General features: G+C 55.8%; 1 protein-coding gene across 2 annotated transcripts; it reads right to left on the bottom strand.

Annotated features, from left to right (window-relative positions):
* On the bottom strand, positions 1-27,178 carry Plod1 (procollagen-lysine,2-oxoglutarate 5-dioxygenase 1). Of its 2 annotated transcripts, XM_048350246.1 has the most exons (20): positions 27,057-27,178; positions 24,555-24,602; positions 19,729-19,820; positions 19,329-19,459; positions 18,283-18,446; positions 16,649-16,761; positions 15,763-15,826; positions 14,155-14,252; positions 13,711-13,812; positions 13,000-13,131; positions 12,058-12,179; positions 9,261-9,365; positions 8,849-8,974; positions 8,454-8,595; positions 7,062-7,175; positions 6,570-6,635; positions 5,815-5,919; positions 3,649-3,795; positions 2,552-2,677; positions 1-775 (listed from the first exon to the last, which is right to left on the bottom strand). In XM_048350246.1, the coding sequence occupies exons 1-20, from the start codon at positions 27,130-27,132 to the stop codon at positions 620-622; spliced, it is 2,229 nt and encodes a 742-aa protein (XP_048206203.1). In that variant the 5' UTR covers positions 27,133-27,178; the 3' UTR covers positions 1-619. The 2 variants fall into 2 exon arrangements, with proteins under 2 accessions (XP_048206203.1, XP_048206204.1); XM_048350247.1 differs by lacking the exon at positions 24,555-24,602.

The raw sequence follows: 27,178 nt of genomic DNA, 5'->3' as shown, positions 1-27,178 counted from the left end.
TCAGTGGTTTCAACAACCTTTAATAGACCTCTGCTGTCTCTGTCCCTCCTCCGGAGGCAGGGGGACGGGGTCACCCAGTGCAGCGGGGACAGACACAGACGCTTCTTCTGTCCCCTGGGAGGAAGTCTGAGCCACTGTCTCCAGGAGACAAGTGTGCTCTCGTGACGGGATTCTGTGGTCCTGGGCTCAGAGGAGGCTAGACTTTGCATGGGATACAGGTCTCTGTGGAAGCCGGAAGTGGAATCCAATGGGGTGGCAGGAAGTCCTGCCTACGGCTTCTGCCTGTGGAGTCTCTCTGGAGGGCTCTGGGAGCTGTCTGCTCGAGCCTCTCCCCAGGGGAGAGTCAGAGGAAGTGAAGTATGTGTTCCAGGAAGACGGTTGGGGAGGATCAAGGTGATGGGTCTCCCAAAGCTGGGCAGGAAACCACAGAAAAGCTCCCAGCCTCAGAGGGGGGGCTCCGGCTCTGGCCAGTGTCAAATCCTTCCATCTGGCAGTTCTGAAAGCAACAGTCAGTCAAGAAACTGGAGGCTGGACCAAGATTCCTGGGACCCCGAGGGCCTAGCGGCTGCTAGGCAGTGATCATCTGCACCAGAAAGGCTGGAGGGAGCAAGCCTGCCAGTTAGGGATCGACAAAGGACACGGCGATGTAGCGGGTACCCCGGGTGGTGGGGAGCCCCTCGTGGTAGTGAGTGAGCCGTCCTGGGTGCATGAGGGCCCATCCCTTCCGCGGGGCTCGGATGGAGCAGTTGTAACGCAGGAAGCGACAGCCGCCACCCTGGAAGAAAGGAGCAGTCAGTGCCCACTGGGAAGCTGGGACTTTCCCAATGCTGTGCATTCTCAGGACTGTTACTATTCTGTTCTCTGTTCAGCTAGCCTGGGAGGGAGGGAGCAGGGAGGGACTGCTGCCAGCCAGCTGCCTGTGGATGGAAGATACTAACCAAAGGCTAAGACCTTGCATTTGGCCTTTACTGCAGCCTTTACTATGGGTGTGACAAACTGAGCCTCAGTTTCCCTTCTGTTTTGTTTTTTTGCCAGTCCTGGAGCTTGGGACTCAGGGCCTGAGCACTGCTGTCCCTGGCTTCTTTTTGCTCAAGGCTAGCACTCTACCACTTGAGCCACAGCGCCATTTCCAGCTTTTTATATATATATGTGGTGCTGAGGAATCAAACCCAGGGTTTCATGTATAAGAGGTGAGCACTTTACCACTAGGCCATATTCCCAGCCCCTCAGTTTCCCTTCTGTAACACTGCAGAGTGGAGAAAAGTAAAATGAGATCATAAGAGCTTAGAGCCAAGCTGGGTCCCGACCAGTGGTTCACGCCTATAATCCTAGTTTTCTCACGAGGCTGAGATCTGAGGATTGCAGTTCAAAGCCAGCCCAGGCAGGAAAGTCCATGAGACTCCTGCCTCCAATTAACCTGACCAGATAACGGGAAGTAGCACTGTGGCTCAAGTGGTAGAGCACTAGCCTTGAGCTGAAGAGCTCAGGGCCAGCACCCAGGCCCAGAGTTCAAGCCCCATGGCCAACAACAACAAAATAAAAAGAGGTTAGGGTCTGGCTGGAGTGGAGATCAGCGTAGGAGGGCTTGCTTCCTGTGCAGAAGGCCCGGGATTTAATCCCTAGCTGAATAAATGAATGAATGACTAAATACGCAAGCAAGTAAATAATTCTTTTTGGTCCAAAACCAGGACTTAAATTCACCCTCTGATTCTTGCTTTCACTCACTGGCTAGCGCTCTACCACTTGAGCCACGCCTACAATCCTAATTAATTAATAGGAAAGCTTGAGCCAGGCACCAGTGGTTCATGCCTGTACTTTTAGCTACTTAGGAGGCTGAGACTCAGAAGATCATGGTTTGAGGGGCTGCGAATATGGCCTAGTGGCAAGAGTGCTTGCCTCCTATACATGAAGCCCTGGGTTCGATTCCCCAGCACCACATATACAGAAAATGACCAGAAGTGGTGCTGTGGCTCAAGTGGCAGAGTGCTAGCCTTGAGCAAAACGAAGCCAGGACAGTGCTCAGGCCCTGTCAAGTGGTAGAGCACCAGCCAAACAAGAGGCAGAAAGAAAGCAAGAGCACAAAACCCTAGGCTCAAACCCCAGTACAGGTCCGAAACAATAAGCTGGTGGCTCACACCTATAATCCTAGCTACTCAGGAGGCTGAGATCTGAGGATTGCAGTTCATTGCCAGCCCTGGCAGGCAAATCCACGCCACGCATCTCCTATCTCCAGTTAACCACGAAAAAGCCAGAGGTGGACATGTGGCTCCAGTGGTAGAGTACCATCCTTGAGTGAAAACCTAAGGAACAACGCCCAGGTTCTGAGTTCAAGTCCCAGTACATGCACATGGAGCTGGTATAACAGAAGGAAGAATACAGAACATTTTGGAGCTTGTGCTCTGCTACCTTTAGAGTCTCTCCTTCCTCAAAAATGGTGCCCTGATCCCACCTGCCAAGAAGCCCTCCCCATGCACCTCGCCCTAGCACAGGCCTGAGCCTTTCTGCCATCACCACCAGCCTCACGACCCCCAGCCAGGTGGGGCCTGCTCACCTCATAGTCCTCCCCGACCCGGTTCAGGGCAATGTTGATGGTGAAGGTGGAGGCGTCATGGTGGGGCATCAGAGAGGGCTGCTCGTCAGGCTTGTATCGGACAACAAAGGCCAAGTCGAACTGGGCCTGTGCCGGGGCAGGGAACAGAGGCAGCGTTATCAGTCAGGAGAGGGCTGGGAGGACCAGAGAGTGGGGGGGGGGGGGGCGGGGGGAGAGGAGAGAACTGGGGGCTCTGCTCAATGTGCCAATGTGCAGGGATATCAGCTCCCAAGAGAAAAACATCTGTTTCACGCCAGGCCTCCAGTGCAGCAACAGCCCAGGCGCAGAAGAGTCTCAAGGAAAAATATTTTTTCAAAAGGAAAGAGGGAGGGCTGGGAATGTGGCTTAGTGGTACAGTGCTTGCCTAGCATACACAAAGCCCTGGGTTCGATTCCTCAGCACCATGTAAACAGAAAAAGCTGGAAGTGGCGCTGTGGCTCAAGTGGCAGAGTGCTAGCCTTGAGCAAAAAGAAGCCAGGGGCAGTGCTCAGGCCCTGAGTCCAAGGCCCAGGACTGGGGGCGGGGGGGGGGGGGAGGAGGAAAGGGGGAATCAGAAGGGACAGAAAGGAAGAAGAGGAGTTGAAAGGGAGGAAGGAAAGAAAGGCGGGGAGGGAAAGCAGGAATGAAGGAATTCATCTTCAAGAGCCTTTTGAGCAACTACAGATTCCTTGAGAACAGGCACACCTAGGCACACCTGAGCAAGTATGTAGGGAAAAGCACATGGAAAAGAAGTGGCTGTGCTCAGGAGGGAGGAAGAAAGATGCAAGCACAGATGAGTGACAGCACTAGAGAGACAGCTCACTTCTCTGATGGGCTGGCGTGGCAGCCATGGAGTCAAACCAGAGAGGACTCAAAGGAGACTCAGGGCAATATACTGGGACCATGGGCACCTCCCTGGCCCCGCCCTGAGGCCCCACCTCCCGAAGCTCCACTCCCCCAGATGCTGGGAGAACCCATCTCCCCAGGGCTCCAATTCCAGCCATCTCCTCAAAACTGGGATTGCTTCCTCGGCATCCTGCTCCCTCCAGAGGCTCCGGGCTGCAGCCAGGCACACATACCCTGGTGTAGTACCCAGGGTAGAGCTTCTCCGTCAGGGGGGCAATGTACTCCACCAGGAACTTGTGCCACTCCCGCTCGAAGTGGATCTGATTCATGTGGATGTCGATGGTGGGCACGTTTTCATAGCCACCCTGGATCCGGTTGTCCTGGAAGTGACCACACACAGTGTGACAGGAAGCCGTCTATGAGATGGCTTGTGGACACCCATGCCCTGGGACGCAGGCTCCAGTGCCCTCCCCTAAAGCCGGGCACAGGACTGGGCTGCACTGCATCACATGCGTCACATAGGGGGAGGGGTTTGCCGGTGTCCTCAAAGCCCTGATTCATTCATCACGAGAGAGGATAGCCCAGGTCGGCCATGTCTGTCAGATGGGCCTTTTTTATTTTTCATTTGTACCAATACTAGGGCTTGAACTCGGCTCCTAGGCACTGTTCCTTAGCTGCTTCCACTCGAGGCTGGGGCTCCACCACTTAAGCCACAGCTCCACTTGCAGCATTTTGGTGGTTAGTTGGTCATAAAGGACTTATGGACTTTCCTGCTCCAGCTGGCTTCAAACCATAATCATCAGATCTCAGCTTCCTGAGAGGCTAGGATTACGGGCAGGAGCTGCCAGCACCAGTTTTTTGTTTTTTGTTTACTTTCCAGTCCTGGGGCTTGAACTCAGGACCTGGCCACTGTCTCTGAGCTTCTTTAGCTCAAGGCTAGCACTCTACCCTTGCACTACAGTGCCACTTTCAGCTTTTTCTGTGTATGTGGTACTGAAGAATCAAACTAAAGGCTTCATGTATTCTAGGCAAGCACTCTACCACTAAGCCACATTCCCAGCCCTCCCCTGCCGCTTTGAGAGACCAGACCACAAGGCCTAGTAAGCCGGGCCCAGACCCCTGACCTACAGAAATCTGGAGAAAACAAATAGGTTTTTGTTTGTTTTGGGGTTTTTTTGCCAGTCTTGGGGCTTGGACTCAGGGCCTGAGCACTGTCCCTGGCTTCTTTTTGCTCAAGTCTAGCACTCTTACCACTTGAGCCACAGCACCACTTTTGGCTTTTTCTATATGTGGTGCTGAGGAATCGAACCCAGGGCTTCATGTATACGAGGCAAGCACTCTACCACTAAGCCATATTTCCTGCCCAACAGATAGGTTTTGGCTATAGTTTTGGTGGTAGGGATGGACCCTTGCAATGCGAAGCAAGCACTCCACCACTGAGCTCCCCCTCCCCGAGGGCTGTTTTAAGCCACTAAGCCTGTGGTCATTTGTCACATTGCAAAACTAGCACAGAGGGCCACAGAAAGCTCAAGCACTGAGATCCTCAGTTCTCTGAAGCACAGAGGGCCCATAAACATTGGAGCTGCCCAACTTCCGGCATGTGGAGACCTGCTCAGCCACCAAAACACATGGGTCAGGCAGCTGCTGAGCATGAACATGGTTAATCCAGCTGTGAGGTCCAAAGTTACCCAATCTGAGGCACATGGGTGTGTAAACCGGAAGCGGGTGGCTCACAGACCTGTCATCCTAGCTACATAGGAGGCTGAGATCTGAGGATCACAGTTCGAAATCAACTGAGGCAGGAAAATCCAGGAGACTCTTTATCTCCAAGGAACCAGCATACACACACACACACACACACACACACACACACACACACAGAAGTGAAGGGGTGGCTCAAGTGGTACAGTGTCAGCCTTGAGTGAAAAAGCCAAATCAGAGCAGGAGGCCCTGAGTTCAAGCCCAAAAATGATAGAGAAATAAGATAGTAGAAAAAAACTAAAAGCAGCATGTGAACTTGGCAGGATCAGGTGCAGGTAGAAATTCCTCCCTCAGAGAACGGCTTCTCCTGTCCACCATGACAGGTGCCTGATGTACCGGCTACCACATCCTGATGCCCCACAATGCATTCTTGCTTCCCCCCTCCCGCCCCCCCCTCCTGCTGGCTCACAAACCAGGAGCAACTTACAGCTCAAGCAGTTCAAAGCACACAGTCAGTGACGGCCCGGGAACCCACGCTGTACCCCTATCCTCTCAACCCCTTAGGCACCTCTGTAGCACCCCCAAACATAAGAGGGCTCCTACAAACAGGCTGGGTAGCTAGAAGAGCCCAGAGAGGTGGCGTGGGATGGGTAGGCAGTGTCCCCGCAGCCCCCAAACCCCAGTGTCTGGTGGTCTACCTTGTTGTCACCCAGGGACCACTGGCCATAGTGCTCCATCTCCTCCACCAGCTCGTCACAGGCCGCCTCCGTGAAGATGGGGAACCAGTAGACATCGGGGCAGGGCTGGGAAGAGGGAGGGCTCAGTCACAGCACTGCCCCCTCCTCCCTGGGGGCCTCCCGCTGCCCGCCCGCCCCACGCCCAGAGTCCTCCGAGTGTTTCTGTGAAGCAGGGGCTCCACCCATGATCCGCAGACCCAGCCAGCTGTTGAAGGCGGAGCTCACACAGGGCTGCTCAGCCGGGGTGGCAGAGCCGCCAGTGCCACAAGCAGGAAAGGAAGGAGGCCGCCGGCATGGAGAGGACTTCCGACCCTCTGGTCCCACTGGGGGATGCCCTCCCCCCACCCCACCCCCGCCTGCTCCAAAGCAAGGACCTGGGGTCCTCAAAGCCCCTGCAAACCTCAGTGATAAACTACCAATAGGACAACAGAACCACCTCCCCATCCACTCCACCTTGGTGGCTGTTGTTGAACTCAGGGCCTGGGTCCTGTCCCCTAGCTTGTTTGCTCAAGGCCGGTACTCTCCCACTTGAGCCATGGCTCTACTTTAAGCTTTTCGCTGGTTAACTGGAGATGAAGAGTCTCATAGGCTTTCTTCCCCAGTCTGGCTTTGAACTGTGATCCCCAGATCTAAGCCTCCCGAGTAGCTAGGAAGGTGGTTCCCGCCCCCTCCCCCACGGCAGCAGCGCAGAGGGGACACCCACCGACCGCCCTTACCGTCTCCACCAGCTTCCCCTCCAGGGCCTTGGTGTAATTCTCATGGATGTATTTTTCCTTCCAGTCCTGCAGGAACAGAAAGCAGGCTGAGGGTCCTTGGGCTCAGGATGCTCAAGGAAGGTCTCCTTTCCACAGCCCCCTGGCCCCGAAATGTGAGCGGATATGAGCATACGCAGGGCAAGCAGATGCTCACCGGGGCCCACTTCCGGTGTGTGCTGTCCACACACGTGTGTACATGTGTATGTTGGTGTATTACACATCTGTGCAGGTTATGTACAAATGCTCACGTTGGAGCTGAATGAGTCCCCAAAAGTTGAGAGGCTGCCCCCACAGTGAATGCCAACGCCTGATGCCCCCACGAGATGGCGCTGTCTCTGTGCCCGCCCACCAGAATTCGGCCCTGGTTGTGAAGGGAGAGGGCAGGAGACCCACAGGCCAGAAAGTCCTTCCCCTCCTCGCCTGGCCTGTCTGCCCCCCAACCCAGGATCTCACCTCGGGGTTGCTGAACACCTCCCAGAGATCACTGTGGAGATGGGTGGTCTGGTAGTTATCCAGGGAGAGCAGGTGGCCGAAGGGGTGCCGGTTGGTCAGGAACATGAACACTTCCTGGAGAGAGCAGCCCATGCATGGGGAAGGCCCTGCCCACCCCACCGCCCCCCCCCCTCCATGGAGCCCCTGAGGGAGAAGGCCCTCCCCACCCCTACAGCCATGGACAGAGAAGGACCTCCCCACACACCACCAGACCCGAGTTCCCAAGTACAGGTGGCCAGCACCTGGCTCTCCCCACACAGGAAATGGGACCAGAGAAAGCTCCTGGAAGACTCAGTAGGGGACAGAGGACAAAACCGGCTTGGGCTCTTTCTCTTCTCTTTTGATTGTTTTAGGTTTTTTTCCTATGCTAAGGACTGAACCCGGGCAGGGCCTCATGCATGCTGAGCAAGCACTCTGCTAAAGACTGTTCTGGGGCTGGGGATATGGCCTAGTGGTAGAGTGCTTGCCTCGTATACATGAAGCCCTGGGTTCGAATCCTCAGCATCACCTATACAGAAAAGGCCAGAAGTGGAGCTGTGGCTCAAGTGGCAGAGTGCTAGACTAGCCTTGAGCAAAATGAAGCCAGGGACAGTGCTCAAGCCCTGAGTTCAAGGTCCAGGACTGGCAAAGAAAAAAAGAAAAAAAAGACTGTTCTGATCTTGAAGTTCGGGTCACAGAAGAAAACCTTAACATAATACATTTTTTAAAAGTCAAGCTCCGGGGCTGGGGATATGGCCTAGTGGCAAGAGTGCTTGCCTTGTATACATGAGGCCCTGGGTTCAATTCCCCAGCACCACATATACAGAAAATGGCCAGAAGTGGCGCTGTGGCTCAAGTGGCAGAGTGCTAGCCTTGAGCAAGAAGAAGCCAGGGACAGTGCTCAGGCCCTGAGTCCAAGCCCCAGGACTGGTCAAAAACACACACACACAAAAAAAAAGTCAAGCTCCGAAAAAAAAAAAAAAGAAAAAGAAAAGTCAAGCTCTGGTAGCCTGTAATGCTAGCTACTCAGGAGGCTGAGATCTGAGGATCGTGGTTCAAAGCCAGCCCAGGCAGGAAAGTCCATGAGACTCATATCTCCAATTAACCACCAGAAAACTGGAAGTGGCGCTGTGGCTCAATTGGTAGAGGGCACCAGATTTGAACAAAAGAAGCTCAGGGGCAGCTCCCAGGCCCTGAGTTCAAGCCTCAGGACTGGCAAAAAAAAAAAAAAAGGAAAGAAAGCGGCATGAGATGGAGTGCAGAGTCAGAGTACCATGTGAGACCAGAAGACAGGAACATGGAAACTGGATCCGCACAGTCCTGAGGACCAGCTCTACCCAGGGCCAGCGGGGACAGGGCCGGGGCCCTGCTCACCTGCTGCCGGATGTTGGCACAGAAGGCCATGTCGGCATCCAGCTTGCCGTGGTGGAACAGGTCCGTGTGCTGCAGCTCGGCCCGCAGGGCACTGCCCTTGATCAGGTAGACGTTGGAGATGTAGGGCACATTCCATACACCGCTGAGGGACAGAGGGGAGGCAGAGGGGGTCACGGGCTAGGACGACTGGTTTGACAGTGATCTGATTCTTCCACCCCGGACACCTGGGCCTAGCACAAGGGTTGGGAAGTCCTTTCGTATATCTAACTGGAGTCTTCCTTGCTTGAAGTTCGGCAGAAATCGGAAGGTAACCAGGATGGGCATGTTGGGGAGGGAGGTCCCACTGTCCAGGAGTGAAGACCGAGAAGGGCAGCCCCCCATGCCGGGGTACTCACACTCTTCGGCCCTGCACGATGTCCACGTAGTCTTCAGAGCGGGCGTAGTAGCCATCCGCACTCAGGGCCCCCCAGAAGTTGGACCAGAGTCTCCCATGGCGGGTCATGAGTGGAGCAATGACATTCCTGAAAAAAGGGTAGGTGCTCAGAGGAACGGGAAACTGAGCTGGCGAGGGGGAGGGACTTCCTGCAGGGGGTCTCTGCACCTCACTGGGGGGGAAGGGCTCGCCTGGACGGGGCCTGGTCATCAGACTCTTCCTCCCGCCCCTGCAGGGACAGGGGGGCCACCATTCGTGACCAGCCCTTATTGCCAGGGTGGAGAGAAACGGGGGCTTCCCCAGCCCGCCCCTCCCAAACCCCCAGCAGCCCAGGCCTCCCCTGTGTGCTCCATTCCCTCAGCCGGCGTACTTACTTGTTCTGCTCAATCAGCAGCCTCAGGCTGTCGGCCTCAGTCAGGGCCACATGGGCATCCAGGCTGAAGTAGTAGGTGCAGGTCTGGTCCTGGCGGCAGAGGTCTCTGTAAAGAAAGAGTCTGAGGTTGGGCGCTGCCCACATCCACCACCACCATGGTTTGGCTTCAGGACATACCGGCTGAAGAGGCCAAGAGGCTCGTGCTGCCCTGGTGCAGGCTGGGACCTTGGAGGTCCCTCCTAATGCTCAGGCTCCCCTGAGCTCCTGTCCGCGTCATGAAGGCCCACAGCTTGACAAATGACAAATGCCGGTTGTGGGAGGAGGGTAGGCCGCCCTAGGCCCAAGAGGCCACTGTGTGGGGTTGGGCATGGGGCTCGTGGAGAGCAGTGTGGTCACCTGAACCACAAATCCGGTGCCACAGTTTGAGCTAGTCTTTAACAAGCTCGACTTGGCCTGTTCAGTCTGGCACTCTGCCACGTGAACCATGCTTCCAGCCTGGCTTTTTGCTAGTTATTCCGGCATAGTTCAGTGGCAGATCGACAGAAATACAAACGCCTTGTCAGCCAAGCACCCTTGTGCTCACATCTGTTATCCTAGCCACACGGGAGGCTGAGATCTGGAGGATCATCGCTGGAGGTCAGCCCAGGCAGAACAGGTCTGTAAGACTCCATCTCCAAAATACCTAGCAAAAAGCCAGGCTGGAAGTGTGGCCCAAGTGGTAGTGCATCAGAACAAGCAAGTCGAGCTAGCGAAAGCAAACAAAAACAAACAAAAAAAGCAGCCTTTTTTTGCTCCTCTGCTTCAGCGCTTAACAATAAATGTTGCCACTGCCTGATTTTGGACAGCCAGTGAGCTAAAAACAGCTAAGAATGGCTTTCCGTCCTTAAATGACAGAGGGAGATATTGAAAGAACACATGGAAACGATGCCTTCCTCTGAGCAAGTCAATTTCAGTGTCCCTAAACGCAATGCCACTGGGACGGCAGCCAAGTCATCCATTCTGCAGCACGTGGGGCAGTTTCCAGCCTCAAGGCCGGGTCTCAGCTGGGGCCACAGGGCCTGCAAAACTCACTTGCAGATTCATTTCCGTCCCAACCCTCACAGGGAGTTCGCCAACCCCGAGTCTGGACCCCACAAGTTTCTTCTACAGTCAACACAAGTTATTTGCATCTGCTGGGCACTGCTGGCTCAGGCCTGCAATCCTGACTTCTCAGCAGGCTGAGAGCTGAGGATCGCAGTTCAAAGCCAGCCCAGACAGGAAAGTCCGTGAGACTCTGACCTCCAATGAACCATCAGAAAACCAGAAGTGGAGCTGTGGCTCAAAAAGAGCTCAGAGACAGCGCCCAGGCCCTGAATCCAAGCCCTACAACAGACAAAGAACAAACCTTATTTTTATCCTTTCTGGTTTTCTGGTAGTACTGGAGTTTAAACTCAGGGCCTCATGATTCCTAGGCTGAGCTTATCACCAGAGCCATACCTCCAGCCCTGACTGTCTCTGGTGATTTTTATTTTTTATTTATTTTATTTTTTTGCCAGTCCTGGACCTTGGACTCAGGGCCTGAGCACTGTCTCTGGCTTCTTTTTGCTCAAGGCAACACTCTGCCACTTGAGCCACAGAGCCAGTTCTGGCTGTTTTCTATATATGTGGTGCTGGGGAATCAAACCCAGGGCTTCATGTATACAAGGCGAGCTCTCTTTCCACTAGGCCATGTTCCCAGCCCCTCTGGTGATTTTTAGAATAAGATCTCATTTCTAACTCACACTTCCGAACCAAAATCCAATGACTTAAAGCTTCTCAATGTTGCCAGGATCCTAGGCATGTGCTACTGCATCCAGTTCCCTATGTTGACATGGGGTCTCTTAAGACTTTTCTGTCCTGCCTTGCCTGGGACCACAGTTCACTCCCAATCTCAGCTTCCCATGGGAATAAAAAGCACACCCTGCTGTACTCAGCTGTAGGTTGAGAAGGGGTCTCTTGAACTTTTCTGCCTGGGCTGGCCTCAAACCTTAAGCCTCATAATCGCAGCCTCCCAAGTAGCTATGATTATAGGTGCCACAAACACCTGGCTTTTTTTTTTTTTTTTTTTTTTTGCCAGTCCTGGGCCTTGGGCTTCTTCCCGCTCAAGGCTAGCACTCTGCCACTTGAGCCACAGCGCCGCTTCTGGCCGTTTTCTGTATATGTGGTGCTGGGGAATCGAACCTAGGGCCTCGTGTATTCGAGGCAGGCACTCTTGCCACTAGGCTATATCCCCAGCCCGGCTTTTTCTTTTTAATAATAAAAGAAAGAAGGTGAGTTTCTCAGCCTTTACCTACTCCAGCCCTTCCTCTTTCTGTAATTTACTGCCTCTTCTCTGTGTGTGTGTGTGTCAGTACTAGAGACTGAACTCAGAGCCTAAAGCTCTCACTTGCTCAGGGTTGGTGGTCTACCACTTGAACCACACCTCCACTCCTGGTTTTTTGGTAGGTGTATCTGCCTGGGCGGGCTTTGGGCTGGGCTCCTCAGGTGTCAGGCTCCTGAGCAGGCAGGATTACAGGCGTGAGCCACTCCTGCTGGCTCAGCTTCTTCATTTGCTTCTTGAACTCAGATGCCCGGGCTCAGCCTGCCCTGGAGTCCCGAGCTTGTGGGGCAGAGACTGCTCCCCGGTCCCCAGTTGAGGGATGGATGGGGACTGTGAGGCCCAGAGAGGGGCCGAAATGTGCTTGGAAGAGACCTCAGGGCCTTGTGTGTTCCTGTTCTCTCCTTCCGTGGTCAAACTCCCCCCACCCCACCCAGCCAAAGGAACCTCATCTCCAACTCACGCGCCCATGTTCCTGGCGTCCACATTGGCCATCCGCAGCTCGGGGCCCGCCAGCTTCACAGACTGGTACTCGCCCCCGTGCTCTGCCAGGAACTGCTCCACCTGGGCCCTGTGGTGCTGCTCCTGGGGGGAGGGGGAGGATGGGGACACGGGTCACCGCCGGGCTGTCCTCTTCGCCTCTCCTACGTTCCAGACCTCGGCCCAGGCTGGGCCCAATGCCCAGTGTCCTTTGACCGTCGGCCCTGATCAGACCCGGCCCACAGGCCTCTCAGAGCCTCCGCCACCTCTCACCCTGCAGAGCCCATATCCAGAGATTTTGTTGACCCTGAAGGTCTGAGTGTGACTCTGGTGTGTACGTGTGTGTGTGCATGCACACAAGTCCTAGTAGGGCTTGAACTTAGGGTCCCTTAGCTTTTTCACTCAAAGGTAGTTCTTTACTACTTGAACCACAGCTTTACTTCTAGTGGGTTGGGGTTTTTTGCTGGTTAACTGGAGATAAAAAGTCTCATAGGTTTTCATGCCCAGGCTGGTTTTGAACCTCGATCCTCAGATCTCAGCCGTCTGAGTAGCTAGGATCACAGCGTGAGTCAACTGATGCGTGACTGAAAAACAAAACAAACCCCCTGAATCCTCCTGCCTCGGCCTCCCCAGTGCTGGGATGACGGGGTCCCCCACCACACCTGGTGAGTACCCCTACTTCATCAGTGAGGAATCGGAAGCACAGAGATGTTTAGGCCCATGCCCACGATCGATCACGCAGCCCACCGAAGCAGTAGTGCCGGGATTCTAGCCACACCAGTCTGGCTCCAGAATCAACCTAGCGATTCGCAGATTTAGCCCTTCATTCCACATGGCCCAGGCATTTCAGTCGGACCCTCAGATGTCAGGGGGCTGAGCCCTTCAACGAAGCCACCCCGAAGGCCCGAGAGCATCCGCTACTCACGTGGTTGTGAATGAAAAGCCGCATCCGTTTCCGGGGGTAGTGGAGGCGCAGGAGCCGCTGGAAAAACAGGGACAGGAACGGAGTGGGCTGCTCAATGAACACACCAACCAGGACCACGGGCAGGGCTTCATCCTGTGGGAGAAGAAGCGGTGGGAACCTGGCCTCGGAGGAGGTGGCGTTCTAGTGGAGGAGCCTCCTGCTGCTCAAGATGGGTCGTGGAGGGGGCTGGGGATATGGCCTAGTGGCGAGAGAGCTTGCCTCATAAACATGAGGCCCTGGGTTCAATTCCCCAGCACCACATATGCAGAAAATGGCCAGAAGGGGTGCTGTGGCTCAAGTGACAGAGTACTAGCCTTGAGCAAAAAGAAGCCAGGGACAGTGCTCAGGCCCTGAGACCACGCCCTAGGACTGGCCAAAAAAAAAAAAAAGATGGGTCCTGGAGGAGGAAGGCTCCTGGGCTGGGGCGAGGCCAAGGGGGAGAAAGCAAAACGTAGGCATGTGGAAGGAGACTGGAGCCCGGAGAATCTAGGAGGGCTTCCAGGAGGACGCACTTGAAGGGGGAACAAGGAGATGAGGCCCCGGACAGGAAGGTGACCTTTTTATGTCCCATCAGAGATAGTTTATTCCAAACAGGGTCTATTAAGAATCACTCATCCTCTTCCTCCACCTCGAGGAACTGGTCCCCAAAGTCCCCTGGGTGGGCAGCCTCACCCCAATGCCTTTGAGGCTGCGCAGGCCCTCCTCACACACGGTGCAGCCCGTCTCAAAGGTCCAGAAGCGCGGGATGTAGTTGCCGAGGTAGTTCAGCTGCAGCTGTCAGAAGAGGCGGGGTTAGGAGCAGGCCCTGCCCATTCCTGGCCATCAGGCCACATCTGCACCTGGATTGGACAGGAGCAGGCCCCACCCACTCCCACCAGGCCCCATCTCTACCTGGGTTGGACAGGAGCCGGCCACACCCAGCCACCAGGCCCACCTCCCCCAGTTTCTGCAGGGCACCACACTCAGTCCTTCCCACCAGGAGGTGTAGGGGAGAAGGTTCTACCCCTAGGAGATGGTTGTGCTTGCTCCAGGGAGGGAGGGAGGGAGGGAGGGAGGGAGGGAGGGAGGGAGGGAGGGAGGGAGGATGGCTGCTTTAGGACCCGGACAACACCCTACCTTGGTGGGCCCATTGCCGTGGATCAGGACGGGGAGGGTGTCGTAGGCCAGGTTCCGTGCTCTCACGTGGCCCATTTCAAACTTGAGTACCACTTCATCTAAGGGTCCAGAAAGCCCGGCCCAGAGTCAGCCAGGGTTGCAAGCCTGTGGCTGACAGGCTGCAAGCAGACCATGGCCTTGGACAACATCACTTGCCTCCCCCTCTGAGCCTCAGCTTCCCTATCTGGGCAGGGGAGAGCCCCAGGGGAACCCCCCTCCTCGATCATGCTCTGACCCCATCAGTCTGTGTGTAAGAAGACAGGAAGCAGGAAGACAGTAGCTCATGCCTGTAATCTTAGCTACTCGGGAGGCTGAGATCTGAGGATCACAGTCCTAAGCCAGCAGAAGCAGAGAAGTCTGTAAGACTCTCATCTCCAATTAACCCCCCCAAAAAGACAGAAGTGGAGCAGTGGCTCAAGTGGTAGTGAGTGAAAAAGCTAAAGGACAGTGCCCAGGCCTGGAGTTCAAGCCCTAGAGCCAGCACCAAAAAAAGAAAAGGAAGAAAAAACAGTAGGGGGCTGGGAATATGGCCTAGTGGCAAGAGTACTTGCCTCCTATACATGAAGCTCTGGGTTCAATTCCTCAGCACCACATATATAGGAAAGGCCAGAAGTGGCGCTGTGGCTGAAGTGGCAGAGTGCTAGCCTTGAGCAAAAAGAAGCCAGGGACAGTGCTCAGGCCCTGAGTCCAAGGCCCAGGACTGGCAAAAAAAAAAAAAAAAAACAGTAGGGAACAAGTAGTATTATGAAACCATAGCTGCCAGGAGGGGTCTTTTCCTGGGGAAGAGCCACCTGTGCGAGGACCTTTAGTGACCCCACTTCTCCAGCAAAGCCCATGAACCCCAGAAACCCCAGGCAAAAAGGGGAAGACGCTTCTGCGTTTTTCTGGAAGAGGAGCCAGCGCTTCATCGGGTCCTGAAGGTCCCCTAAAAACCACCAAAGAGCTGGTTCTCGTCCCATGTGTTAAGGCTGGACGCGGAGGCCCCCGGAGGCAGGTGCGGGTGACAGGACTGGGGTCACCCAGACAGGCAGCGAAGCAGCCTCCCTGCCAGCTCAGCTGAGGCCCAGCTCCAGGGTGCTGGCGGCCTCAAGGCAAGCGGCCACGCTTGATCACAAGCCATGTGCCAACTCCTCCCCACCTCCATCCCCACTGCCAGCCCATCCGAAGACAAGGGGGCTGCAGAAGGCAGAGAGGCCCACCTGTACAGACACGGTATTGGGGCAGGGCTGGGGGTCAGGTGTCTGCTACGGGCACCACCCAGCTCCTCCCAGGTGGAACAGCTCCCCACCCCACCTCCCCAGATGGACACAGCCCAGCCCCAACATGTCCAGGAGGTTGACAGTCTCTCAGCAGATCTTTCCTGGGTCTCCTGTCCTGCTCGGGCCCTGCTTGGAATCCCCTTTTCCAACGGTCCACCTGAGGCTCTGTCTCCTTTGACAGCCAGCTCGGGCCTCCCCTCCTAGCCTTGCAGCCTCCTACTGCTCCCGCCCCCTTCCACAGCCCATCTCAGGCTCTGCCTCCTCCTACCAGCCGTGGGAGCCCCCATCCCTCCTATAAGGGGTTGCTTACCCAAGGCTCCATCCAGGTTCTGGAAGATTCGGCAGCGGTGGTCCAGGGTGATATTGATCTGCTCCTGCAGAACAAGGGCACCGGGCTGCAGCAGGGACGGGCCCGCTGCAAGGAGGTTGGGCCCCAGCACCCACAGCGTGGGCAGTCTGTCTCCGTGTTACAGCAGGGCAGCCTGGAGCACTGAGGCCAGCCGGTCACCAAGGCCACAAGGTCCGTGGCAATATCCACAGAGAGCCAGGACATGGCAGGACAGAAGAAAGCTAAGGGAGCAGAGCGCTAGCCACCACAATAATACCACGTACACACTCGTAAAAGGCCAAGCAACCTATGACCCACATACTAACTTGTTCATGTGTGTGCCTGCTGCTGGTGGGATTTGAACTGAGGGCCTGGGCACTGTCCCTGAGCTTTTTTTTCTCAGGGCTGGTGCTCTACCACTTGAATCACAGCTCTTCTTCCAGCTTTTGGATGGTTACTTGACAATAAGAGCCTTATGGATTTATTTCCTGTCCAGGCTGGCTTTGAACCATGATCCTCAGATCTCAGCCTCCTTAGTAGCTCCAATTAACTAGCAAAAAGCTGGAAGTAGAGAAGAGGCTCAAGTGGTGCTTTGAGAGAAAAAAAAAAAACAAGCAAGAGTTTTGGGGCCCTAAGTTTAAACCCCAGGACTGACGTTAAAAACAAAACAAAGACTGTGATCAGTGGATGTCTTGTTTGTAAGCCTTCCGGGTATAAAGCAGATTTTTACCACAGCTTGCATAGATTAAAAAGGCAACCCGTCACCCAGGGGTTCGAAGCCCACAGGAACTGTCCCCAGTGCAGCCTGACCAGTGGGAGCCAGGGTCAGGATTTCCCAGAATCCTCTCCGCACCCCACTTCCTCTTACCCTCTTCTCTGGGTCCAGGAAGATCTTGGTGTAGAAGAGCTGGTCACTGTCGCTGTCCTTGCCGTCCCATTCAGCTACCATTTTGCTGAGGTTGGGGGCATAACCAATGAAGCCTGGGGAGGGGGGACACATAGACCTCTAAGCCGGGGCCTCCTCCCTTCCTCTCCCCCTCCCCCTTCTTCACCCACAGACGCTGCTTCCTCTCAAGTCCTGCCAGTCAGTGTCACTACGGGACACAAGGCTGTCCCCATGTGGTGCTGAGAACCACAGAGGTGGTGAATAATGGATTAGACCAGGCACCCCTAGAGAACACATGGGATTGATAGGATCCAGGCTTGAAGCACCCGTAGACAATATTCTGAGAAATGGAGCCCAGGCAGGTAGAGGCCAAACTCAAACCACAGTGTGCTCTGGGGAACTGAGAATTGGGAAATGGGCTAAGTCCACGCAGGCTCCCTGGCTAGAGTGTAAGCTGAGAGACAGAGAAAGGAAACAGGAAACCTGACCCCTGGCTAAGGCAAAGGCCGGAGCCAGAGCACCCCATGAAGGGAGTGCTAACTCTGGGATAGTAAGGCACGTGGCTACCAGGGCAGGGCCTCGTTCTGAAGGGGCAGATCCTGTGGGAAACTCTCCATCCAGTGGGAAACCAGAGTGCTCAGTGCCGACCTGCATCCTCTCTGAGCCCCCTCGGCTACCAGACAGAGAACTGGAAGGGGCGGAGGGCAGAGGGTGGCAGGGCAATCAGAATCCAAATACAAAGTGCCAGGCACTGGTGGCTCACACGCCTGTAGTCCTAGCTACTCAGGAGGCTGAGATCTGAGGAGCAGAGTGCAAAGCTAGACTGGGCAGACAAATCTGTAGGACTCTTTATCTCCAATTAACAACCAAAAATGAAAGGAGTAGAGATTGAGCTCAAATAGTAGAGGGTCAGCCTTGAGTGAAAAAACTAAGGGACAGGGCTGGGAATATGGCCTAGTGGTAAAAGTGCTCGCCTCATATACATGAAGCCCTGGGTTCGATTCCTCAGCACCACATATATAGAAAGAACCGGAAGTGGCGCTGTGGCTCAAGTGGTAGAGTGCTAGCCTTGAGCAAAAAGAAGCCAGGGACAGTGCTGAGGCCATGAGTTCAAGCCACAGGACTGGCAAAAAAAAAAAACACAAACCAAACTGAAAAAACTAAGGGACAGCACCTAGGCTGAGTTCAAGACCCACATTGAGACATGTATGCACAAATAAACAAATAAAGGAGGAAGAGGAAGAAGGAGAAGAAGAGAGAAAGGAGAAAGAAGACAGAAGGGGAAGAGGAGAAGGGGAAGGGGAAGGAGGAGGAAGGAGGGAAACGGAGGGAGAAGGAGGGAGAAGAAAGAAAAACAACTAGAAAGTGCCAGGAGCCAGAGGCCCACAAGGGCAGATACTCAAAGTCTTCCTGAATATTCTGGGGAACTTCTGGAAGCAGGAATGTGACCCCATGTAGCCACTGAAAGAGGAGACGTGGACTCCTCAACAGTAGGCGCAGGTTGGGGGTCACTATCGGGGACGGGGTGCCTTTGAGATCTGTGAAGTACCAGGGTAGTCCCAAGAAGGGGCTCCTCCCCCAAGCAGCCCCGTGGGGCTCTGTGCCTGACCTCTCACCTCCAGAGCCCAGGAACCTCTTGCCCTCAGGGGCCACTGGGTACTTGACCTCCAGCCTGCGATCTGGGTAGATGAGCTCCTCAGCAGAGAAGACCACCTGGCTCTTGGCCTGCCGGAACTTTTTCAGGAGCTCCCGAGGCCCAGAGGCAAACACCACGTCATAGCTGTAGCCAGAACAGGGGAGAAGATATATACACGCGGACACACACACACACACACACACCTATGCCACAAGAGCCCCAGACCACACAGGCTATGACATGGATTTGCCCTCAGGCCTGCTATGTTTTCCCAACCCCAGAGGGATGATCCCCATGACTATTATGTCCTTGTTACATTCAGCACATGGCTTGGGCTGGGGATGTGGCCTAGTGGTAGAGTGTTTGCCTAGCATGCATGAAGCCCTGGGTTTGATTCCTCAGCACTACATACACAGAAAAGGCTGGAAGTGGAGCTGTGGCTCAAGTGGTAGAGTGCTAGCCTTGAGCAAAAGAAGCCAGGGACAGAGCTCAGGCCCTGAGTCCAAGCCCCAGATCTGACAAAACAAAACAAAACACATGTCTTATGTCATGTTCTGAGTAGCAAATACTAGCTACTCAGAAAGCTGAGATCTGAAGATGATGGTTCAAAGCCTGTCTGGAAAGAAAGCCCATGAGACTTTTGTTTTCTTTTGTTTTTTGCCAGTCCTGGGGCTTCAACTCAGGGCCTCAGCACTGTCCCTGGCTTCTTTTTGCTCGAGGCTAGCACTCTACCACTTGAGCCACAGCGACACTTCTGGCTTTTTCTATATATGTGGTGTTGAGGAATCGAGCACAGGGCTTCATGTATATGAGGCAAGCACTCTATCACTAGGCCACATTCCCAGCCACAACCCCCCCCCCATGAGACTTTTATCTCCAATTAACCAGCAAAATGCTGGATTGGAGGAAAGTGGTTGAGCACCAGCCTTACAGAAAACAAAGCTAAGGGACAGCACCTAGGCCCTGAGTTCAAGCCCCAGGACTGGCACCAAAAACCAACAAACAAACAAAAATCAGGCCACCAACCTATCTGTGAAGAGAATGACCAGGTCCTTCTTGTCCGCAAGTTTCTCCAGAGCTTTCTGTAGCAGCCGAACCTTCTGCCCGCCACCTGCCGACGTCTTTTCCACATGCCAGTCCTCCCCCAGGCCCAGCGCCTGGAGACAAAGGCCCCTTAGTGTCAGCTTTTGATAAGGAGAAGCTTTTCCACTCCACACCTGGACAGTGGACAGCTTTGCTTCTGTCTCTGGCGTCTTGGGCCCACCTTGGTAGATAAACCAAGGATCCTTCCTGCCAGGCTGACTTCAAGCCCCGATCCTCAGATCTCATCCTCCTGAACAGCTAGGATTACAAGTGTGAGCCACCAGAGAGCGTGCCTCCACTTCTCCCTCTTGCTCTCTCTGCCTTTGTTCAGGAAGCTGCTTACCTGGATCTTGTAGTTAAAGAACTGGGCTGAGCGCTTGAAGCGACGGAACCCCTCGGTCTCCTTGGTAGCCACCGTGAGGACTAAAAGGTTATCTGCGAACAGAGGGGGCATCAAAGACAGAGATGATGGTGGGGGAGACGGGTAAGCGGCGGAGTCTTGGGTGCAGCGACCTATCGAATCCTGGCAGGACAGGTTGTGTCTGGAGGTTTCTCGGCAGGTTAATGACCGCATTGGGTTATCACCCAGGTCTCCACACTCTTGGGGGGGGGTGGGGTTCCATCTGGTAACTGACATGTCAATCAACGCCCACAGGACAGGTGTTCTGCACCCTGCCCTGTAGGTTGAGTCTCTAGGTTTATGGGGCTCAGGCTTTGCATGAGTGCAAGGAAAGATTTTTCTCTAAATTCTGACCATCAGGGATTCTCGGGGTGATGTTGGACAGCAAATACAGGCTCGGAGGTCAATTTTCTCCATGTGTACACCCAGAGCAGACATTACTCCAGTATCTCAGTTTCTGTACCCAGAGCAGACATTACTAATCCACTCCAGTATCTCAGTTTCTGTACACAGAGCAGACATTACTAATCCACTCCAACACTCTTTCTCACAAGTCTAGTATGGCCCTAGATTTCTAACTAGTTTAGGCTGGGCTGGCTCAGAGTTGACACTAGCTTGAAATCCTTCCATCAGTCCACTCCTGAACTTTAGGCCAGACCAGCTGTTGCTACTTAGTGGGGGGGGGGGGGAAGGGAGTACATTCATGTCAGTACTGGGACTTGAACTCAGAGCCTTGTACTTTCCAACTTCTTTGCTCAAAGCTGCCACTCCACCACTTGAGCCATAGCTCCACTTCTGGCTGTTGGCTCGTTAATTAGAAATAAGAGTCACATTGTTTTGCCCAGGCTGGATTCGAACTACGATCCTCAGATCAGAGAGATCACTCATGTTCTGAAGTGTGGCTTCCCTTCTAGGATCGAACCTTCTAGAAGCACTCTCCAGAAGCATCTGTGGGAGCTATGAAGTCTGAGACGTGGGAAGTCTGCAGCTGGCCTTGCCTGTTTATAGACTTGCAGCTCTGCCTCCTATCAGCTGTGTGAACGTGGGCAAATCCCTAGCTTCCCTGAGACTCAGTTTCCCCTATGTGAAGTACCCTCTCCTGGGCTGCGGGTCCAGTTAAATGAGACAAGCTGTGAAAGTCTACACTGGGCGCGTGTTACACGTCGGCAGTGCGAGGCCAGCACCTGCCTTCTCTGGCACTCAAGGCTAGGTGCCATCCTTCCGTCCTTCTGTCCTTCCTCCATCCCTGTCACTGGGGGACCTCCTCTCCTGCGGCTCCCCCTGTGCTGTGTCCCTTTTGTCTAACCTTCCTCCAGAACCCAGGGCCAGGAACAATGAATGGCAGTCCTTCCCTGCTCCGCACTCCCTGGTTTCTGAGCCTCAGGGCCAACAGCGCTCACTTTGCTGCAGGAGTCTTGGTTCCTCCAGAGCCCAGGACCCCCCCCCCCGCCACCCCCCAACTTCTCCAGGGGAACAGACTCAGCCAGGCCAGTGACAGACAGGTAAGGCCCTTCCTTCCTCCACCCCAGGACCTCAAGCGCCCCAGCTGGAAGAACAAAGAGGACCAGCCAGGCAGAGCTGGCTGAGGCTGGCCCGTGGCCGGTCTTCTCAGGGCAGGGGGCTGGCGCCAGGCAGCCCAGCAGGGACTGGCTGGAAACAGGGGCAGGGAGGGGGCCGCGGGGGTGGGGAGTGGATACCATAGGCAGGTGGAGAAAGGGAAACCCTCTCCTCCGGATCCCAAGGTCCAGAAAAGACAGAAGCTGCTCACATCTGGGGAAGGACTCCCCTCAGTGTCTGCCAGGTTGGTTGTGTCCCCCTCAAAGCAGGAGAAACCCAGCCACCAGCTCTGAGGCCCTCTGGCCAAAAGGGGGCTGCTGGGGACAGGAAGGGTGTCATATTTCATGGATGGAAAAAGCCAGCCTTAGTGTGTGTGTGTGTGTGTGTGAGTGAGTGTGTGTGTGAGTGTGTGTGTGGTGTGCCAGCCAGGTGGCAGGGGAGGGGAAAGACAAAGAGATTGTGTGTCTCAGGCTTCATTCCTGCGTTCAAGTAATAGCAGCGATAATGTATGTAATTCCCTTATAGTGAATTGCTTTCTGCGTGTCACATGCTGCTCCAAGCACTTCACTTTACACACACACACGTGCACACTCATATGCATCCACGTGCTCAACACATGCCGGAATCAGGGATGATATGCACCTTTCCCCCAGGAGAAAAGAAGTCACAATACCAGGACGCGCACACAGCAGCCAAGACCCAAAGTCCCCTCTTCATGTGACAGTGGCTAAGCCACCTGCTGAAAGGCAGGCACCCCATCGGCTCAGGAAGCTGGAAGAGAGGCCCCTGACCAGGCACACACACCCCCCCCCCACATACACTCAGTGTGGCCAGCTCTCATCCGTCTCTTCCTCTGCTCTGTCAGGGCCCTAACAAATCTTGGGTTCCTTGGGCCAGGCAATGGCTGACTCTCTCACCAAGGATCCAATCTAGTGAGTCGCAAACCTGCTACCAGGAGCTGGGTGCTGAGGGCTTACATCTGTGATCCTAGCTACTCGGGGGACTGAGAGCGGACGCTCCAAACCAGCCTGGGAAGGAAAGAAAGTCGGTGACATTCCTATCTCCGATTAACTACCAAAAATCTGGAAGTAGAGCTGTGAGCCACTAACCTTGAGCAAAAAAGCTAAAAGACCATACTCAGGCCCTGAGTTCAGGCCCCAGGAGACACACACACACACACACACACACACACACATACACACATATTTTGTGGATTTGTCTGCCCCAGGCTGGCACTGAACTGAGATCCTCAGCGCTCAGCCTCCTGAGTAGCTAGGATTACAGGTGTGAGTCACTGGCGCCTGGCTTTAGCACTCTATTTAACTAGGAGTGAGAAAGGAATGCCTGGTCTTTCCCATGCCTCTACTCTCAACCTCACGGCTTCCCGAGTGCCAACCTCCCAGAATGCTAGACTCAACCGAGGATGGGACACACTATTTCTGGGGCTTTTCCAGGTCTCCCCAGAGTGGGCCACCCCATCCCAGTCACTTGGGAAACCCTTCTCCCAGTCTCCTGTCAGTCCCAGCAGAGCTCTGGGCAGTCTGCAGGGAGTCCGCGTGGAAAGATCTGGTTTCACGGCGCCAGGGCCCGCCCACCTGCTGCGTGTCTGCTCTGCCAGACACCCTGGGCTCCCGGCCAGGGCCCATCCTGGGCCTAGACCCAGAGAACTCAAGCCTCTCCACATGCGGCCCCAAGTTCTGCAATGTCTTCCCCTAACGGATGAACCCCTGTGCCAGGGTCAACAAAAGTAAGGGAGATGTCAGGGCAGGGCATTAAGCCCCCTTGTGCCTCAGTTTCCTCATCTGTATTCTGGGAATCATAAGGATAACAGCATCTTCCTCCCAACTTATTTTTTGTTTTGGTGCTGGACCTGGGGCTTTGAACTTGGGGCCTTGGCGCTGTCCCTGAACTACTTTGGCTCAAGGCTAGCACTCTACCACTTGAGCCACTGTTCCATTTCTGGCATTTTGGTGGTTAATGGGAGATAAGTCTCAAAGACCCTTCCTGCTCTGGCTGGCTTTGAACCTTGAGCCTCAGATCTCAGCCTTCTGAATAGTTAGGATGACAGGGGCGCGACACAGGTGCCCGGCCTATTGAAAGCCTTTCGCCATCTCTCACGCTGGGTCTGGAGGCGCCTCCAGGGTAGGGCAGAGCCACCATGTTCCCCAGAAGCTCTCACACTAGACTTCTACTGGGGTCAGGGGCCCTTTGGGAGCTCCTAAAAAGTGAAGGCTGTCCATGTGCCAAGCCCATGGGCGTTCAGGTGAGAGGCAGGACACAAACACACACGGTAAGTACAACCAGGTGGGTCTGGAGGAGGAAGAGGGAGCTTCTCCAAGCAGTATTTTCAAACAAAAGTCCTCCAGGCAGAGGTGGGACCCAGCAGGAATGAGCTGAGGGAAAATGACTCTATTCCAGCCAGCCGGGGCAGAGACAGGTGTGCAACCATTCAGGGCCTCAGCTTTCCCATCTACAAAACGAGCCTAGTGAGTCTAAGTGGGGCCAGATGTCTATAGTAGCTCATGCCTGTAAGCACAGCTACTCAAGCACAGCCAGGAAGATTGTGAGTTCCAAGCCAGCCCAGGCAAAGCTACTGACACTCTCAAAAACAAAAGTCAAGTACCAGTAGCACACACCTGTGAATCCCGGCTACTCAGGAGGCTGAGACCTGAGGATCACAGTTCAAAGCCAGCCTGGGTAGGAAAGTCCATGAGACTCTTATCTCTAATTAACTTCCAGAAGATTGGAAGTGGCGCTGAGGCTCAAAGGGGTAGAGCGCTAGCTTTGAGCCACAAAGAGCTCAGGGACAGCGCCCAGGCTCTGAGTTCAAGCCTAGGACTGGCAAAACAAAACAAGAAGGCAGGACTGTCCTTGGTCTGCAGGGAGAGTCCAGCCAAGTCGAGCAACATGGTGGCGATCACAGACTGCCTAAACCAGAGTGCGTGTGTGGTGTGGTGGAGCTACCTGAGTTCACTTAATGTACCTAAGGTTTGATTCCAGCACTGCATCTCTCTCCTCTCTCACACACACATGCATGCGTGTGCACACACCCCCCTCAACTTGAAATAATGGCCTGCCATTAACACCCTATTCTCACCCAGCTACTTCAGCAGCACCCTGAATCCAACCTCTGCGCCAGCTGCCCTTCTGCTGTTGCTGCTGGCAACAGGGCACCTGAAGCCCTGTCACGGTTTCATCCATCTCCGACTCACCGGTCTGGGCTTCATCATGGGCAGCTGCAGTTTCTCTCCTGGGCTGGTCTGGGGTGCAGAGGACCCACATCAGCAGAATCAGGGGAAGGAAGCCAGGCCCAAGAGAGGAAAAACAAGGTATATTATAGGGCTCGGGGCTCCTGGCCAGTTACACACACGTCCAGGCCCAGCTGCTGGGCCCTGGGATCCATGCATTTTCACTGATTTCTTTGACCTGTCTTACTGCCTGACTAGGATGCAATCAAAACACTGGGTCCAGGAGAGAAAAGGTCCCATCTCCAATGGGCCTGGCATTATGCTGGGCTCCAGAAGCCCACTAGATTTTTTTTTTTTTGCCAGTCCTGGGCCTTGAACTCAGGACCTGAGCACTATCCCCCGGCTTCTTTTTGCTCAAGGCTAGCACTCTGCCACTTGAGCCACAGCACCACTTCTGGCCGTGTTCTATATATGTGGTGATGAGGAATCGAACCTAGGGCTTCATGTATATGAGGCAAGCACTCTTGCCACTAGGCCATATCCCCAGGCCCCCACTAGATCTTTGCAGGCTAGGCACCTACTCTTTTGGTGGTGTTGTTTTGTGTTAGTCCTGGGGTTTGAATTCAGAGCCTGGGCACTGTTCCTGCACTTCTTTTGCTCAAGGCTAGCGCTCTACCACCTGAGTCACAGCTCCACTTCTGGCTTTTTTGTTTGTTTGTTTAATGGAGAGAAGAGGCTCACAGACTTCCCTGCCCCCACTGGCTTTGCACCAGGATCCTCAGGTCTCAGGCCCCTGAGTGGCTAGGATTACAAGCGTGAGCCTTGGACACCCGGCTAGGACGCCTGGTCTGGTGGAGACTGAGTACTGCTGGCAGGCGAGTGGCCTTGAATTCGGTCCATGGCAAAGGAGGAATCCAAGAAACACGGGCTCCCAGCCCCTCCTGCTCCAAGGACTGCAGGCCTGGTTCTTTCTACTACTCCAGCCCCCATGCCCCACCGGCCCTCAGGTCCTCCCAGGACAGTGGGAGGAGGGGAACAGGTACCCCCAGAGGCTGTGGCTTCTCTGTGTGGTCCACTACGTCCTCCCCTGGGGCTTTCCAGTGCTGGGCCAGCTACAGTGAGGGTGGCCTGTGTAGGGAGGGGCGGGGCTGGGAAGGCAGGAGCACCCACTGGGGGAGGGGGCACTGCTTGGGAACCCGGGAAAAACACCTGGAGAAGCCCCATAGAACTAGGCTAGGAGTCCAGCCCACCTCAGACGACGCCCAAGCAGGCAGCCCTGGGCAATCGGTGCCTCTGGCTGAGCCTCAGTTTCCTCCTGTGCGCAGTGGAGAAGGATCTGGCAGAGAGCGCCTCAGAGCACAGAGGGCGGGGTGGAACTTGGAACTTTTCCACCAAGGTAAGCCCACCCCGGGCCCCTCACACACCCTTAAAAAGTGATTCTGAGAGGGAGGGGGTGGACGCTGTCTCAAGGCCCCCGAAGCTGTGGGACAGTGGACAAATGAATTAACTATGGAGCCTCAGCCGGCCAAGCTGGAGAAAATAGCGTTAGCGGAAGAACGGCGGCCGGGAGGCAGTCCACGGTTGCCGGGAATATCGTGATGGTTAATAATTGCCTGTTGAATGGAGCCTTGAGCTGTCACCCACCGTTGCCCCGGGGCTGGGGAGCCTGCCGCCGCCGCCAGCCCGCTGCTGGAATGTGGGTCCCAGGAGGGGAAGTGATGGGGGCCCAGTGAGGGGAACCCAGCCCCCTCCCCAGACGCCCGCCCGCCACGGCCCAGGTGCAGAGCCCTAGGGCCGGGCCCCAGGCGTACAGACCGCCGCCGCCCGCGCCCCCCGCCAGCCCACGCGCGCCCCCCGGCCCCGCACCACCCCCAGCCCCGCGAGCACCCCCGGCCCTCCTCCGTGCGCCCCCCGGCTCCCGCTCCGCGCCCCCCAGCCCCGCGAGCACCCCCAGCCTCCCTCTCCGTGCGCCCCCGGCCCCCCGCGACCCCCGGCCCTCCTCCGTGCGCCCCCCCCGGTCTCAGTGCCCCCCCAGCCCCGCGAGCACCCCGGGGGTCTCCCTCTCCATGCGTCCCCCGGCCCCCTCTCCATGCGCCCCCCGGCCTCCGCTCCGCGCCCCCCCCAGCCCCGCGAGCACCCCGGGGGCCTCCCTCTCCGTGCGCCCCCCCGGCCTCCGCTCCGCGCCCCCCCCCAGCCCCGCGAGCACCCCCGGCCCCCTCTCCGTGCGCCCCCGGCTCCCGCTCCGCGGCCCCCCAGCCCTGCGCGCACTCCCGGCCCCCTCGCTGTGCGCTCCCCGGACCCCCTGTCCGTGCGCCCCCCAGCCTCCGCTCCGCGGCCCCCCTCCAGCCCTGCGCGCACCCCCGGACCCCTCTCTGTGCGCCCCCCGGCCTCCGCTCCGCGGCCCCCCTCCAGCCCTGCGCGCACCCCCGGCCCCCTCTCTGTGCGCTCCCAGGGTCCCTCCCCGGCCCCATGCGCGCCCCCGGCCCCCTGTCCGTGCGCCCCCCCGGCCTCTCGCGAGCCCCTCACCCTCGGGCTTGGCGCCGTCCTTGGCGTGGACCAGGAGCAGCCAGCCCAGCGGGGCCAGAAGCAGCGGGGCCCGCATGGTCCACCCGCGATCCGCCCGCACCGCGCGGCTCCGGGACTGGAAA

This window comes from Perognathus longimembris, chromosome 7 (genome assembly GCF_023159225.1).
Source record: "Perognathus longimembris pacificus isolate PPM17 chromosome 7, ASM2315922v1, whole genome shotgun sequence".
In the NCBI taxonomy this organism is placed as follows: domain Eukaryota; kingdom Metazoa; phylum Chordata; class Mammalia; order Rodentia; family Heteromyidae; genus Perognathus; species Perognathus longimembris.
Note: the sequence above shows the minus strand (reverse complement) of the source record. Positions and strands in the feature narration are given on the sequence as shown.

Bases quoted from the DNA above. Each gene is read 5' to 3' on its own strand.
- Plod1 (XM_048350246.1), bottom strand. From the start codon at position 27,132: ATGCGGGCCCCGCTGCTTCTGGCCCCGCTGGGCTGGCTGCTCCTGGTC. The intron at 3,796-5,814 runs GTAGACCACCAG...GGTCACTTCCAG, and splicing joins GGTCCCTGGGTGACAACAAG to GACAACCGGATCCAGGGTGG. The intron at 776-2,551 runs GTGAGCAGGCCC...CCTTTCTTCCAG, and splicing joins GGGTCGGGGAGGACTATGAG to GGTGGCGGCTGTCGCTTCCT.